Source organism: Piliocolobus tephrosceles, chromosome 2, assembly GCF_002776525.5.
Source record: "Piliocolobus tephrosceles isolate RC106 chromosome 2, ASM277652v3, whole genome shotgun sequence".
NCBI lineage: Eukaryota > Metazoa > Chordata > Mammalia > Primates > Cercopithecidae > Piliocolobus > Piliocolobus tephrosceles.
Genome location: NC_045435.1, coordinates 79,071,785 through 79,088,358, shown reverse-complemented (window position 1 = coordinate 79,088,358; position 16,574 = coordinate 79,071,785). Strand labels below are relative to the sequence as shown.

General features: G+C 38.5%; 1 protein-coding gene across 2 annotated transcripts in view; it reads right to left on the bottom strand.

Moving 5' to 3' along the window:
- The window catches only part of DNAH12 (dynein axonemal heavy chain 12), a 256,283-nt gene that overhangs the window by 49,696 nt on the left and 190,013 nt on the right, over window positions 1–16,574 (bottom strand). For both annotated transcript variants that reach the window (XM_031935192.1, XM_031935193.1), the window contains exons 59-60: window positions 10,944–11,116; window positions 5,430–5,570 (exon numbers count right to left, since the gene is read on the bottom strand). In XM_031935192.1, the coding sequence (XP_031791052.1) occupies window positions 5,430–5,570; window positions 10,944–11,116 (314 nt within the window). The remainder of the gene's footprint in view (window positions 1–5,429; window positions 5,571–10,943; window positions 11,117–16,574) is intronic.

Here is a 16,574-nt window from a genome sequence, read left to right as displayed (position 1 = left end):
AAATTGAGGCAACAATTAATAGCCTGCCCACCAAAAAAAGCCCAGGACCAGATGGATTCACAGCTGAATTCTACCAGAGGTACAAGGAGGAGCTGGTACCATTCCTTCTGAAACTATTCCAATCAATAGAAAAAGAGGGAATCCTCCCTAACTCATTTTATGAGGCCAGCATCATCCTGATACCAAAGCCTGGCAGAGACACAACAAAAAAAGAGAATTTTAGACCAATCTCCCTGATGAACATCGATGCAAAAATCCTCAATAAAATCCTGGCAAACCGGATTCAGCAGCACATCAAAAAGCTTATCCACCATGATCAAGTGGGCTTCATCCCTGGGATGCAAGGCTGGTTCAACATTCGCAAATCAATCAACGTAATCCAGCATATCAACAGAACCAAAGACAAGAACCACATGATTATCTCAATAGATGCAGAAAAGGCTTTTGACAAAATTCAACAGCCCTTCATGCTAAAAACGCTCAACAAATTCGGTATTGATGGAACGTACCTCAAAATAATAAGAGCTATTTATGACAAACCCACAGCTAATATCATACTGAATGGGCAAAAACTGGAAAAGTTCCCTTTGAAAACTGGCACAAGACAGGGATGCCCTCTCTCACCACTCCTATTCAACATAGTGTTGGAAGTTCTGGCTAGGGCAATCAGGCAAGAGAAAGAAATCAAGGGTATTCAGTTAGGAAAAGAAGAAGTCAAATTGTCCCTGTTTGCAGATGACATGATTGTGTATTTAGAAAACCCCATCGTCTCAGCCCAAAATCTTCTTAAGCTGATAAGCAACTTCAGCAAAGTCTCAGGATACAAAATTAATGTGCAAAAATCACAAGCATTCTTATACACCAGTAACAGACAAGCAGAGAGCCAAATCAGGAATGAACTTCCATTCACAATTGCTTCAAAGAGAATCAAATACCTAGGAATCCAACTTACAAGGGATGTAAAGGACCTCTTCAAGGAGAACTACAAACCACTGCTCAGTGAAATAAAAGAGGACACAAACAAATGGAAGAACATACCATGCTCATGGATAGGAAGAATCAATATCGTGAAAATGGCCATACTGCCCAAGGTTATTTATAGATTCAACGCCATCCCCATCAAGCTACCAATGAGTTTCTTCACAGAATTGGAAAAAACTGCTTTAAAGTTCATATGGAACCAAAAAAGAGCCCGCATTGCCAAGACAATCCTAAGTCAAAAGGACAAAGCTGGAGGCATCACGCTACCTGACTTCAAACTATACTACAAGGCTACAGTAACCAAAACAGCATGGTACTGGTACCAAAACAGAGATATAGACCAATGGAACAGAACAGAGTCCTCAGAAATAATACCACACATCTACAGCCATCTGATCTTTGACAAACCTGAGAGAAACAAGAAATGGGGAAAGGATTCCCTATTTAATAAATGGTGCTGGGAAAATTGGCTAGCCATAAGTAGAAAGCTGCAACTGGATCCTTTCCTTACTCCTTATACGAAGATTAATTCAAGATGGATTAGAGACTTAAATGTTAGACCTATTACCATAAAAACCCTAGAAGAAAATCTAGGTAGTACCATTCAGGACATAGGCATGGGCAAAGACTTCATGTCTAAAACACCAAAAGCAACGGCAGCAAAAGCCAAAATTGACAAATGGGATCTAATTAAACTAAAGAGCTTCTGCACAGCAAAAGAAACTGCCATCAGAGTGAACAGGCAACCTACAGAATGGGAGAAAATTTTTGCAATCTACTCATCTGACAAAGGGCTAATTTCCAGAATCTACAAAGAACTCAAACAAATATACAAGAAAAAAACAAACAACCCCATCCAAAAGTGGGGAAAGGACATGAACAGACATTTCTCAAAAGAAGACATTCATACAGCCAACAGACACATGAAAAAATGCTCATCATCACTGGCCATCAGAGAAATGCAAATCAAAACCACAATGAGATACCATCTCACACCAGTTAGAATGGCAATCATTAAAAAATCAGGAAACAACAGGTGTTGGAGAGGATGTGGAGAAATAGGAACACTTTTACACTGTTGGTGGGACTGTAAACTAGTTCAACCATTATGGAAAACAGTATGGCAATTCCTCAAGGATCTGGAACTAGATGTACCATATGACCCAGCCATCCCACTACTGGGTATATACCCAAAGGATTATAAATTATTCTACTACAAAGACACATGCACACGTATGTTTATTGCGGCACTATTCACAATAGCAAAGACTTGGAATCAACCCAAATGTCCATCTGTGACAGACTGGATTAAGAAAATGTGGCACATATACACCATGGAATACTATGCACCCATAAAAAAGGATGAGTTTGTGTCCTTTGTAGGGACATGGATGCAGCTGGAAACCATCATTCTTAGCACAAGAAGAGAAAACCAAACACTGCATGTTCTCACTCATAGGTGGGAACTGAACAATGAGTTCACTTGGACTCGGGAAGGGGAACATCACACACTGGGGCCTATCATGGGGAGGGGGGAGGGGGGAGGGATTGCACTGGGGAGTTATACCTGATATAAATGATGAATTGATGGGTGCTGACGAGTTGATGGGTGCAGCACACCAACATGGCACAGGTATACATATGTAACAAACCTGCACGTTATGCACATGTACCCTAGAACTTAAAGTATAAAAAAAAAAAAAAAAAAAAAAGATGTTGACATGGATGCAGTGAAAAGAGTACACTTTTACACTGTTGGTGGGAATGTAAACTAATACAACCACTATAGAAAACAGTGTGGAGATTCTTTAAAGAGCTAAAAGTAGATCTACTGTTTGATCCAGCAATTCCACTACTCGGTATCTACCCAGAGGAAAATAAGTCAGTATATGAAAAAGACACCTTACATACATTTATAGCAGCACAATTTGCAATTGCAAAAGTATGAAACCAGCCCCAATGTCCATCAATCAACAAGTAGATAAAGAAAATGCGATATATATATATATATATATGTACCACGAAATACTACTCAGCCATAAAAAGGAACAAAATAATGGAATTCGCAGCAACCTGGATGGAATTGGAGACTATTACTTTATTTATTTTTAGACAGAGTCTCACTCTGTAGCCCAAGCTGGAATACAGTGGCACTATCTCGGCTTACTGCAACCTTTGCCTCCAAGGCTCAACCGATTCTTGCCTCAGCCTCCTGTGTAGCTGGGACTACAGGCATGTGCCACCACACCTGGTTAATTTTTTTGTATTTTTAGTAGAGACAGAGTTTCACGATGTTGCCCTGGGTGGTCTTGAGCTCCTGAACTCAGGTGATCCACTTGCCTTGGCCTCCCAAAGTGCTGGGATTACAGGCATTATCCACCACACCTGGCCTGGAGACTATTATTCTAAGTGAAGTAACTCACTTCACTTACTGTAAAGTAAAGGCAAAGTTCTTATGTTCTCACTCATATAAGGGAGCTATGCTATGAGGTCATAAAGGCATAAGAATGGTACATTGGACTTTGGGGACTTGAGAGAAACTTTTGAGGGGGGGAGAGGGATAAGAGACTACACATAGGTGCTCTGGTGATGGGTGCACCAAAATCTCAGAAATCACCACTAAAGAACTTATTCATGTAACCAAACACCACTGGTTCCCCCAAAAACCAGTTGAAATAAATAAAAAATTAAAGAACAAGATGAAACACTATCAGACATCAAGATTAATTACAGACAAACACATTAATAGAACTGAATAGACAGTCCAGAAACAGATCTAGATATATGAATGTATTATTTATGGCAAGGAAGGCACTACAGAGCAGTAGGGAAAAGGCCAGTTTTTTCAACAAGTGGAGAGCTACATGGAAAAAATGTAAAATTTGACATTTCCTTAGACCATGTACACACATCAGTTGCATGTGGCTTGTACATCTAAATGTGAAAGGCATAATAAAGCTTCCAGATGGTTATATAGGAGAATACCTTCATAATATTGGGCTGTGAAAAGAGTTTTCACAAAGCAAGAACCATAAATCAGACTATATTAAAATTAAGAACTCGTGTTCAGCAAAAGGCAGCATTAAGAGAAAGAGAAAGCAAACTAGAGTGAGTGCCAATTTGTCACACAATTAAATAATTGTCAAGGGATTTGTGTCTAGAATATATAAAGAACTCATACAAATCCCTAAGAAAATCCCCATAAATAGGCAAGTGATGTGAATAAGTACACTAGAAGATTTCCAAGTGGCCTATAAACATGAACTAGTGTTTAACTTCATTAGTCATCAGAGAATATAAATTCAAACCATGATTCAATAATATGTATCACATACCAAAATAGATTTCTTTTAAACAACAATATAAAACATTGGTGGGGGCCAGGCATGGTGGCTCACGCCTGTAATACCAGCACTTTGGGAGGCCAAGGTGGGCAGATCACGAGGTCAGGAGTTTGAGACCAGACTGGCCAACATAGTGAAACCCTGTCTCTACTAAAAATACAAAAATTAGCCAGGCATGGTGGTGCATGCCTGCAGTCCCAGCTACTCTGGAGGCTGAGGCAGGAGAATCGCTTGAACCCAGGAGGCAGAGGTTGTGGTAAGCCGAGATCCCACAACTGCACTCCAGCCTGGGCAACCGAGTGAGACTCCATCTCAAAACAAACAACAACAACAACAACAACAACAACAAAAATAAAACGTTGGTGGGGATCTGGTGCAATGGAACGCTCAAATTCTGTTAATGGGATGTAAACTGGTACAATCATTCTGGAAAACAATTTGTAACTTTCTTTCTAGGCATCTTCCCAACAGAAATGTGTGCACATGTGCCCCTACATTTATACACAAGATTGTTCATAGCACCATTACTTACACTAGTGCCAAACTGGAAACAACCCATCTGTTCATTGAGTAGACAGGTAAACATCAATGTATTCTTCTAATGGAATACTGTAAAGCAGTCACAGCAAATGAACTAGCCTCATGCTACGACATGGATGAGTCTCATGAAAGTAATGTTGAGGAAAAGAAGCCAGATAAAAGAATAAAGAATACATATTACTTGCTTATATATGTCAAACTAAACTGCAGTGTTTTAAGTGAGTGTAGTAGTTACCTTTTTGGGGAGTAAGGAGGTGGTAACTGAAAGGAGTACAAGTGCTTCAAGGATGGTGGGGAAATGTTCTATTTCATCACCAGATCCTCCCTTTGTAAGAATTTGTTGAACTGTACATTAATACTCTGTGAACTTTTCTATGTTATGTAAATTTAAAAAATTAAATAAACACCAATACTATTGTAGAAGCCATTGTTATCAGTGAAATGCACAAGTAAAATCATGACTTAAGCAAAGAAAAATATAGCCTTCTGTGAGAAGATATATTTACAGATTTGATTTTCCAGGGAGGTTTTAAAAATAAATAATGGAAAAAGCAAGTAACTTACAGAAGAAGATTGGCACATAATAAAAAGGAAAATAACAGCTTGTCCTTCTCAAATAGTGATCGGCATATATTACAATATAAGTTGTATGTGAAGTGGTCATTTAAATATCGTAGGCGCTTTTCCAAAATCTTGGATTTGTTACTAAAAGTTAAAAAGAAGGAAAATGTATTGTCAAACAAAACTAGGAAAATATAAGCAATGTGAATTAACATATGCACTTTTTATTTTACAAAAGTATCACTATTAAAAACATACAAAGACACACACACGAGGGCATGTAAAACTGGTGAAATCTGAATAAGCTCTATATGGGTTGTAGCCATGTCAGTTTCTCAGTTGTACTATAGGCAAGATACTAGCATTGGAGAAACAAAATGAAAGGTACAGGAAACTTCTCTGCACATATTTTTCTGTGTGCAACTTCTCGTGAGTCCATAAGTATTTTAAAATAAAAAGTTTTAAAATGTAGGGTATAATTCTCTGAGAAAGTGAAATACGGCTTATACCATCTATTTTCCAAATCCTAAATATCTTATTCTGCCCCACAGTGACTGAAAACAATCAGTTAATTTTAAAAAACATGCCCATTAAATCTCTATTAGTGTAAGGCTCTATGCTAGGGAGGGAAATGTAAGAGACAAAGAATCATAAAACATTTGCCTGCCCCAAATAAGCATAAAATCTAAAGATCTACATATTTTAAAAATGCATGAAAAGGTCAGGCACGGTGCCTCTTGCCTGTAATCCCAGCACTTTAGGAGGCCGAGGTGGGTGGATCATTTGAGGTCAGAAGTTTGAGACCAGCTTGGCCAACATGGTGAAACCCCATCTCTACTAAAAATACAAAAATTAGCCACGGGTGGTGGTACAATCCTGTAATCCCAGCTACGAGGGAGGCTGAGGCAGGAGAATTGCTTGAACCCGGGAGGTGTAGGTTGTACTGTGAGATCACGCCACTGCACTTGAGCCTGGGTAATGGAATAAGACTCCGTCTCAAAAAGAAAAAAAATACATAAAAAGCCAGAAAACATATGGATAAATGTAATTACTGGGTGGAGTTATGACTGATATTCTTTATACTCTCATATTCCAAAAAATGTTCACAATAAGCATATATTGCTTTCAATATTTTTAGTTCAATTTAAAAATATAATACCTATGGGAATATAAAATGATGTAGCCATTCTAAAAAATTATTTGGCACTTTATTATTATTATTATTTTTGAGACAGGGTCTCACCCTGTCACCCAGGCTGGAGTGCAGTAGCATGATCACAGCTCACTGCAACCTCTACCTCCTGGGCTCAAGTAATCTTCCCATCTCAGCCTCCTAAGTAGCTGGGACTACAGGTGCATGGCACCATGCCCAGCTAGTTTTTTTTTCTTTTTATTTTGTAGAGATGGGGTTTCACTATGTTGCCCAGGCTGTCACTTTCTTTAAAAAATTTTTTAAAACTCAACTAAAGAGCTTCTGCACAGCAAAAGAAACTATCAACAGAGTAAACAGACAGCCCACACAATGGGAGAAAATATTTTCAAACTGTACATCTGACAAAGATCTAATATCCAAAATCTGTAAGAAACTTAAATTAATTAACAAGCATAAAACTAACAACCCCATTAAAAAGTAGGCAAAGGACATAGACACTTTTCAAAAGAAGACGTACACATGGCCAAAAAGCATATGAAAAAATGCTTAAAGTCATTAATCATTAGAGAAATGCGAATCAAAACCACAATAAAATACTATCTTGCACCAGTCAGAACAGCTATAATTAAAAAGTCAAAAATAAATAAATAAATAAATAACAGAAGCTGGCAAAGTTGTGGAGCAAAGGGAACACTTATACACCGCTGGTGGGAATGTAAATTAGTTCACCGTGGAAAGCAGTTTGGAGATTTCTCAAAGAGCTTAAAACAGAACTACCATTTGACCCAGCAATCCATTATTGGGTATATACACAAAGGAATATAAACTGTTCTACCATAAAGACACGTATACGTATGTTCATCACAGCACTATTCACAATAGCAAAGACCTGGAATCAACCTAGATGCCTGTCAATTGTAGACTAGATAAAACTAATGTGGTACAGATACAACATGGAATAAAACACAGCCACCAAAAAGAATGAACTCGTGTCCTTTGCAGCAACATGGATGGAGCTGGAGACCATTATCCTAAGCAAACTAATGCAGGAACAGAAAGCCAAATACTGCATGTTCTCACTTAATATAACATGAGTACACTTGGACCCGGGAGGTGTAGGTTGTACTGTGAGATCACGCCACTGCACTTGAGCCTGGGTAATGGAATAAGACTCCGTCTCAAAAAGAAAAAAAATACATAAAAAGTCAGAAAACATATGGATAAATGTAATTACTGGAAGGAAACAATAGACACTGGGGCCTACTCAAAGGTAGAGAGTGGGAGGACAGTGAGGTTCAAAAAACTACCTTTCAGGTATCATGCTCATTACCTGGGTGACAAAATAATCTGTATACTAACCCCCTGTGACATGTAGTTTACCTGTATAACAAACCTGCACATGTACCCCTGAACCTAAAAGCTTAAAAAAAGAGTCCTCAATAAACCCTATGTCTTGTTTGCAAAAAAAAAAAAAAAAGAAAAAGAAAAAAATCTAAACAAATAACTGCTACATAACCCAGCAGTTGCACTCCTGGGTATTTATCTCAGAGAAATAAAAATTTCTATTCACAAATATATGTACATGAATGTTTATAGCACTTTTATTCATAGTAACTCCAAACTGGAAGTAATTCAGAAGTCCTTCAACAGGTAAATGATTAAACAGATTTTAATATGTGGTAAATTCATGCTATGAAATATTTCTCAGCCATCAAAAAAGAGCCAAATATTTATACACATAGCAACCTGAACGAATCCCTGGAGAATTATGCTGAGTAAAAAAAGCCAATCTCAAAAAGTTACATGCCATATGATTCCATTTATATAATTTTTTTTTTTTTTTTGAGACGGAGTCTCGCTGTCACCCAGGCTGGAGTACAGTGGCCGGATCTCAGCTCACTGCAAGCTCCACCTCCCGGGTTTACGCCATTCTCCTGCCTCAGCCTCCCGAGTAGCTGGGACTACAGGCGCCCGCCACCTCGCCCGGCTAGTTTTTGTATTTTTTAGTAGAGACGGGGTTTCACCGTGTTAGCCAGGATGGTCTCGATCTCCTGACCTCGTGATCCGCCCGTCTCGGCCTCCCAAAGTGCTGGGATTACAGGCTTGAGCCACCGCACCCGGCCTTATATAAAATTTTTGAAGTAACGAAAGTATAGAAATGGAGAACAGGTTAGTGGTTGCCAAGGGTTACGGAAGAGGTAAGGATGGGAAGGAAGTGGGTATAGCTATAAAAGAGCAACACAGAGATCCTTGTGGTGGTAGAAATATTCTGTATCTTGACTGTATTAATGTCATTATCATGGTTGTGATATTGTTCCACAGGTTTTCAAAATGTCACCATTGGGGCAACTGGGTAAAAGGTACATGAGATCCTTATTGTTTCTCATAATTGCATGTGAATCTACACTTAACTCAAAATTAAAAATTTGAATTTTAAAAAGTAATACGTAGGACCATGGGAATGGGATGGAAGGGATGGTGGTATTGACACTTCTCTGAGTAGACCTTTTTGTACAGGATTGAATTTTGGAGTCATTAATGGTTTCTGTACTCAAACATATGATAAAATTAAAGTCAACAAAGGTGAAGAAAAACCCTAAAATGAAACATAAAAATAAACAAATGAACCTAACTGTATTTCACATGAATAACATCTCATGTTGAAGGCAGAAAAACTAACCCAAGTAACTTGAATATAGCATTTTATGCCTAAATTTTTTTTAACTTTAAGTTTTTGTGTGAACATATGCAATCAGTTCTCTTGGGTATATACCCAGGAGTGGAATTGCTGGGTCACATGGCAAATCTAGGTTTAATATTTTGAAAACTTCCAAAGTGGCCACATTATTTTAAAATCCAACCAGCAGTGTAAGAGGGTTCCAATTATTCCACATCCTCACCAAAACTTGATATTGACATTTTTATGTCAATTCTTTAACTTGAATTTCCTTCATCATATGGGTTGTATAAATTCAAATTCCAAATGCCAACTGAGAAGGGATTTCATCACTCAGCAGAGGTTATTCTACCAAGAGTCAATGTAGAAATTTCTTACAACATACATGATGGGCTCAAGTTGTATTTTTATTTTACTTAACAAGTACAGCAGTTACTAAATACCAGACATTGTTATAAACACTTTATAAATATTATCTAATTCTCAAAAACTCAAAAGGTAGCTACTATTATTATCATCCCAATTTTATAGATAAGAAAAATTGAGGCAATTACCTCATGTTAACGAACTTGCCTGTAGGCATGCAGCTAGTATATGGCAGAACTGAGGTGTAATCCCCAACTCCAGTCTGACTCCAAAATTTGCATACATTCATTAAGTGATTAAAGCGCAAATATCCAGAATACTATTAGAAATGTGGGGCCAGGTGCAGTGGCTCACTCCTGTAATCTCAGCACTTACAGAGACTAAGTCAGGCAGATTTCTTGAGTCCAGGAGTTTGAGACCAGCCTAGGCAACATGGTGAAACCCCATCTCTACAAAAAAATTCAAAAATTAGCCAGACATAGTGGTGTGCACCTGTAGTCCCAGCTACTCTGAAGGCTGAGGTGGGTGGATCACCTGAGCCCAGGAGGTTGAGGCTGCAGTGAGCAGTGATTGTGCCACTGCACTCTAGCCTGGGTGACAGAGTGACACTTGTCTCAAAAATAAATTAATTAATTAAATTAAATAAAGAAAAAAGAAACGTGGGACTGAAGCCTTTGAGAGACCTCAAGGTTGGAGAAAGATACACTAGAGTTGCTAGGAAAAACAAATCATGCACCTGCCTCACTGAAATACTTAAAAGAGAGAAGAAAAAAAACTAGAGTTAATCCCTCCATGCCTAAATCTTGAGTAGGAGTGAAACAACAACTTAAAATAGAAAGAAGATTTTGATTATCTTTCATATGTCTTTTTTTCTTTCACTTTTCCACTTTTTTATATTTTTAGTTTTTGAGACAGTCTCACTCTGTTGCCCAGGCTGGAGAGCAGGGGTGCCATATTGGCCCACTGCAACATCCACCTTCTGAGTTCAAGCGATTCTCCTGCCTCAGCCTCCTGAGTAGCAGGGATTACAGGCACCTGTCACCATGCTTGGCTAATTTTTGTATTTTTAGTAGATATGGGGTTTCACCATGTTGGCCAGGCTGGTCTTGAACTCCTGACCTCAAATGATCTGCCTGCCTCAGCCTCCCAAAGTGCTGAGATTACAGGTGTGAGCCACTGCACCTGGCCATTTTTCCAAATTTTTAATGTTCTGTAATGAATATACATTATGTAAGTTTTTTTTTTTTAAAGTTACTTTTTAAATGGAAAGGGCTGTGAAAATCCAACCTCAGGAAGATGAATAAAGCGAGAGAATGTTTACCTGTCATGAATAGAGTTGATATAAAGGTTCACAAACCAGGTGAGAGAGTACTGATACATGGGATCAATATTAGCCAGGTCTGCAATGCTAAAGAATAATACTGATGAGTGTTTAGCGATGGGTCTATAGCCTTCTCGAGACTCTGCTATTTTGAGTTCTGTCTTTTCTGCAATCTAAGAGAAGAACAGAAAAAGCAAGATTAAGAAATAGGAAGAGTATTTTAATTATATACTTTTCATATAATGTTTATATATTTTTAAAAAATCTCAATGCAATAACATTATATACATTTAAATATGGTTTACAAGAGAGGGCTTTATCATACTGAAAGCCAGAAATAAAGAAAACAAAAGGGGATGAAGGAAAGAACTAGGGATAGAGGAAAGGGGAAGGAGAGAGAGGAGGAACAAGAGAGGAAAAAATAAAAAATAAGCTTAAACTTCAGATTAACAGTTTGATCAGCTACCAACCATCTCTTTCTTGAGACATACCAAATAAGAAAGCTTTGCTTATTCTTTGACTGACTGATCTGTGTCTACCGTAGTCATTCACCTTCTTTTAACAGGTCAGAGATAAAGAGTGAGAGAGGGATGGAGAGCAAGTGTACACGTTTATATACTTACGGTGTTAACTCATGTACTGGAACCCTGCACAGTCTGGCAAAGTAGGTATTTGAAACTATTTGTTGATTGATGGTTTTATACACAAGGATGCTTTTTCAACTAGCTTCTCATATGTTTAATTTTCTAACTTAACAGGGCTGTAGACATTCAATCCCCAAAGAAAAATGTTCTCCAAGATAATAGCTCTTCAACTCAATCTGATAGGTTGATATTCTATAGAAACAATGTTTCGAGCACTGTTCCAACTCACTCTTCCTTCTTCGGTAATGCTATCTACAGACTCTGATGAATGGTACGCCTGTGTAATCATGTTTATACCAAACTCTGTTTGTTGCTAATTTAATCAACAGGCAGTGATAAAACCAGATCCAAGATAAGGTAATCAAAAATTTCCCTAGAGAATTAAGATTTTAAAAGCCTCAGAAACTGAAGTTAGGTGGCATTGGCATTAGAAGTAAAAGGCAGTGGGACTTTTTCTACATGTTGGTTTCTACATGCTAGATGAGTATATGAAGGAAGAGATACAAAAGTCTTAAAAGAAATTGGTCTTCAGATGGAGTAGAGGGAAGCACAGAATGACCACACAGCCCCAGAAGTAGAGGAAGAGACAGAGAGCACAGAAACTTAAGGCCTTCCATTCATCCTTGAAGTCTGGATGTATGTCCTATAATTGGGAAAATAAATTATTCCCTTGTATCTTTCTTATTTTAGCTAATTCAAGTGGGTTCCTGTTACTTGCAAACAAACTTTCCCCAAAATTATACTGTATAACCACAAATGAACTAAAAATAAGTTTGGAATCTCAGTCCTAACTATAAATAAGTAAAACAAAGTTATTGACAATGGGAATCAATGACATCTTATCTAAGAAAGCATAATTTTAGTATTCTCATTTAAACCTTTTGCTATTTAAACTTTGACTTTCAATTCAAATGCCATTTTGCAACTAATAGCAATAGCAAGCAGAAACAAACAGCAAATACAATTTTTATTTATTTTTATTTTTTTGAGAGGGAGTCTTGCTCTGTCATCCAGGCTGGAGTGCAGTGACACGATCTCAGCTCACTACAACCTCCACCTTCTGGGTTCAAGCAATTCTCCTGCCTCAGCCTCCCAAGTAGCTGAGATTACAGGCATCCATCACCACACCTGGCTAATTTTTGTGTTTTAGTAGAGATGGGATTTCACCATGTTGGTCAGGCTAATCTCGAACTCTTGACCTCAGGTGATCCACCTGCTTTGGCCTCCCAAAGTGCTCGGATTACAGGCATGAGCCACTGTACTGGGCCATAATTTTTAAACATTAAATAATAACTTAATTCATATTCCATGGCTTGATCTATGTATACTTAAAAACAGTGTTTGCTAAACTTGAATCCTTAGCATGAAATGCTAGGCTTAAGAAATATAAATACATTTTAAAAATCATTTACCATTAATGGCCTAAAATCAAAGAACAAGATATTTTCTAAGAAATAAATACTGTGGGCTGGGCGCGGGGGCTCACGCCTGTAATCCCAGCACTTCGGGAGGCCGAAGCGGGTGGATCACCTGAGGTCTGGAGTTTGAGACCAGCCTGACCAACATGGAGAAACCCCGTCTCTACTAAAAATACAACATTAGCCGGGTATGGTGGTGCATGCCTGTAATCCCAGTTACTCTGGAGGCTGAGGCAGGAGAATGGCTTGAACCCAGGAAGCGGAGGTTGCTATGAGCCGAGATTGTACCATTGCACTTAACTTTGGGCAACAAGAGCAAAACTCCATCTCAAAAAAAAAAGGAAAAAAAAAAAAAAGAAAGAAAAAAAAAAAAAAAGAAAGAAAAAAAAAAAAAAAAAAAAAAAAGAAAGAAAGAAAGGAAGGGGCGGGGGAGGGAGGAAAGGAGGGAGGGAGAAAGAAACACTGTGAGTATATGTTAAGATGTTAAAAGAGGGCAACTCATTACTTGTAAAATTTTTCTGGTCTGTGATATTTATATATATAATACTTTCCAAAAATAAAAAAGACTAAACTTCAGTCAGGAAACCAATGGAGTAGCAGTAGGGGTAAACTTTGAAATCTCTAGAATAAACTTGTAAGGTTTTGTTTGTGTTTGTGTAATCTTGCGGGTTTACGGAAAAGGGGAAAGCAGATTTTGACTATGTTGAAGAGCCTTCCCTGAAGATGTTTTTTCTTACAGTAGGTGGGTGGAGAAAGGTAGACTAGAAGTCAGGGTCAAATATGGAGTATGTTTTAGCTCAAACCATATAATGAATTTAAAACTGTGTTTGCAATGATCAATGGGATCCAGTCAGAAAGGTACTATCATTTATTATATTTTTCTCACTGTAAGATAAAGTACTTGAACCAATAAATAATTATATCACCCTTTCTCTTCGAGTCTTAATAGGAAATAAGGCAATAAATGCTCCCTATCCTCTTTACTCTTTGAAAACTAGTTTGGTGAGGGAACAAGAAGTAGCTTGTTCTGCTCTGATGGATAGATATTGGGAAAGGAGACATGACAGAATATCTCAGCCATGGTCCCAGACTGGGGGCTGCCACAGAATGTTACTCTAAGACCCTACTCCTTTGGCTCCCCCAAGATGAAAAACCCAAAACAAAACAAAACACCAAATAGTACACGTGACCAGAAAAAATGATTACCATCACATTCACGCAAAATAAATCTATCCAAAAGGGAAAGGTGCCTAGACCTTTAGAAAGTCCTCTGTCCAGCCAGGCACGGTGGCTCACACCTGTAATCTCAGCATTTTGAGAGGCCAAGGCAGGGGGATCACCTGAGGTTGGGAGTTCAAGACCAGCCTGACCAACATGGAGAAACCCGTCTCTACTAAAAATACAAAATTAGCCGGGTGTGGTGGCGCATGCCAGTAGTCCCAGCTACTCGGGAGGCTGAGGCAAAAGAATTGCTTGAACCCGGGAGGCGGAGGTTGTGATGAGCCAAGATGGCGCCATTATACTATAGCCTGGGCAACGAGAGCGAAACTGTCTCAGCAACAACAACAACAAAGTCCTCTGTCCCAGAGCAAGGGTGCATTGTGAGGTGGGGAGAAGTGGAGAGATGCTGAGTAATTAGTGTAATCTCTGTTTAGGTTTCTTTTTATTTTTTAATTACCCTAAAGTGAAGGAGCACGTAACTCATTTGGTGGGCCAAGGAAAACCAAAAGGCCTGAAGATCAATAACATTAGCTTACAGAAGTCATTCTGTAATACCATTTAATTGTGTAAACTTGGGCCTCAGCCAACCTTTCTGGCCCTAGTTTTCTCAACTATGAAGTACAAAAAATAACTGCTTGCTAATGCCTTTTCTGCTTATAACATTGTATTATTTTATAAAAAGAGAAGTAGTATAAAAATATCATTCAGGGCCGGGCACAGTGGCTCATGCCTGTAATCCCTGCACTTTGGGAGGCCGAGGCGGGTAGATCACCTGAGATCAGGAGTTCAAGACCAACCTGGCCAACATCATGAAACCCTCTCTCTACTAAAAATACAAAAAAATTAGCCCGGCGTGGTGGCGGGCACCTGTAATCCCAACTGCTCGGGAGGCTGAGGCAGGAGAATTACTTGAACCCGGAGGCGGAGGTTGGAGTGAGCTGAGATCATGCCATTGCACTCCAGCCTGGACAAGAGCAAAACTCTGTCTCAAAAAAAAAAAAAGTATATATATATACACACACAATATATATATACACATTATATATATACACACTCTCTCTCTCTCTCTACATATATATATATATATATCATTCAGCTCTGTTAGGTGAATTTGCAATAAATCCGTTATTGGCTGTAGACTACTTGCTCTCTTCCTCCATCTGCCACCCTCAACTCTCATACCTGTCTTCCTGACAAATGACAAGATAATGATGGAATTAATGTCTAAGAATCTCTATTTATCCCTAGAATCCCTTATTGTTCAATCAACTAGCAACTACTTCCACCAAGAACTCCAATCAGAAACAGAGGTAAGACAAACTCTCAAATTCAATTTTCCGGAGAAGAGTCAATTAAAACCTGAATGAACCCAAGTTGCCTGCTTTACCTATCCAATAATAATACCTATCTGATACTTCTAATACTACTTTATCTATCCAATAATAACACCTATCCGATACTTCTACTAATACCTTACCTGTGCAATAATAATACCTTTCCAATACTTCTTTTTTTATAATTATACTTTAAGTTTCAGGGTACATGTGCAGGTTTGTTACATATGTATACATGTGCCATGTTGGTGTGCTGCACCCATTAACTTGTCATTTACATTAGGTATATCTCCTAATACTATCCCTCCCCTCTCCTCCCCACCCCACGACAGGCCCCAGTGTGTGATGTTCCCCACCCTGTGTCCAAGTGTTCTCATTGTTCAATTCCCACCTATGAGTGAGAACATGCAGTGTTTGGTTTTCTGTCCTGGCCATAGTTTGCTCAGAATGACAGTTTCCAGCTTCATCCATGTCCCTGCAAAGGACATGAACTCATCCTTTTTTATGGCTGCATAGTATTCCGTGGTGTATATGTGGCACATTTTCTTAATCCAGTCTATCATTTATGGATATTTGGGTTGGTTCCAAGTCTTTGCTATTGTGAATAGTGCTGAAATAAACATACATGTGCATGTGTCTTTATAGTAGCATGATTTATAATCCTTTGGGTATATACCCAGTAATGGGATGGCTGGGTCAAATGGTATTTCTAGTTCTAGATCCTTGAGGAATCCCCACACTGTCTTCCACAATGGTTGAACTAGTTTACAGTCCCACCAACAGTGTAAAAGCGTTCCTATTTCTCCACACCCTCTCCAGCATCTGTTGTTTCCTGACTTTTTAATGATCGCCATTCTAACTGGTGTGTGATGGTATCTCATTGTGGTTTTGATTTGCATTTCTCTGATGGCCAGTGATGATGAGCATTTTTTTCATGTGTCTGCTGGCTGCATAAATGTCTTCTTTTGAGAAGTGTCTGTTCATATCCTTTGCCAACTTTTTTGATGGGGTTGT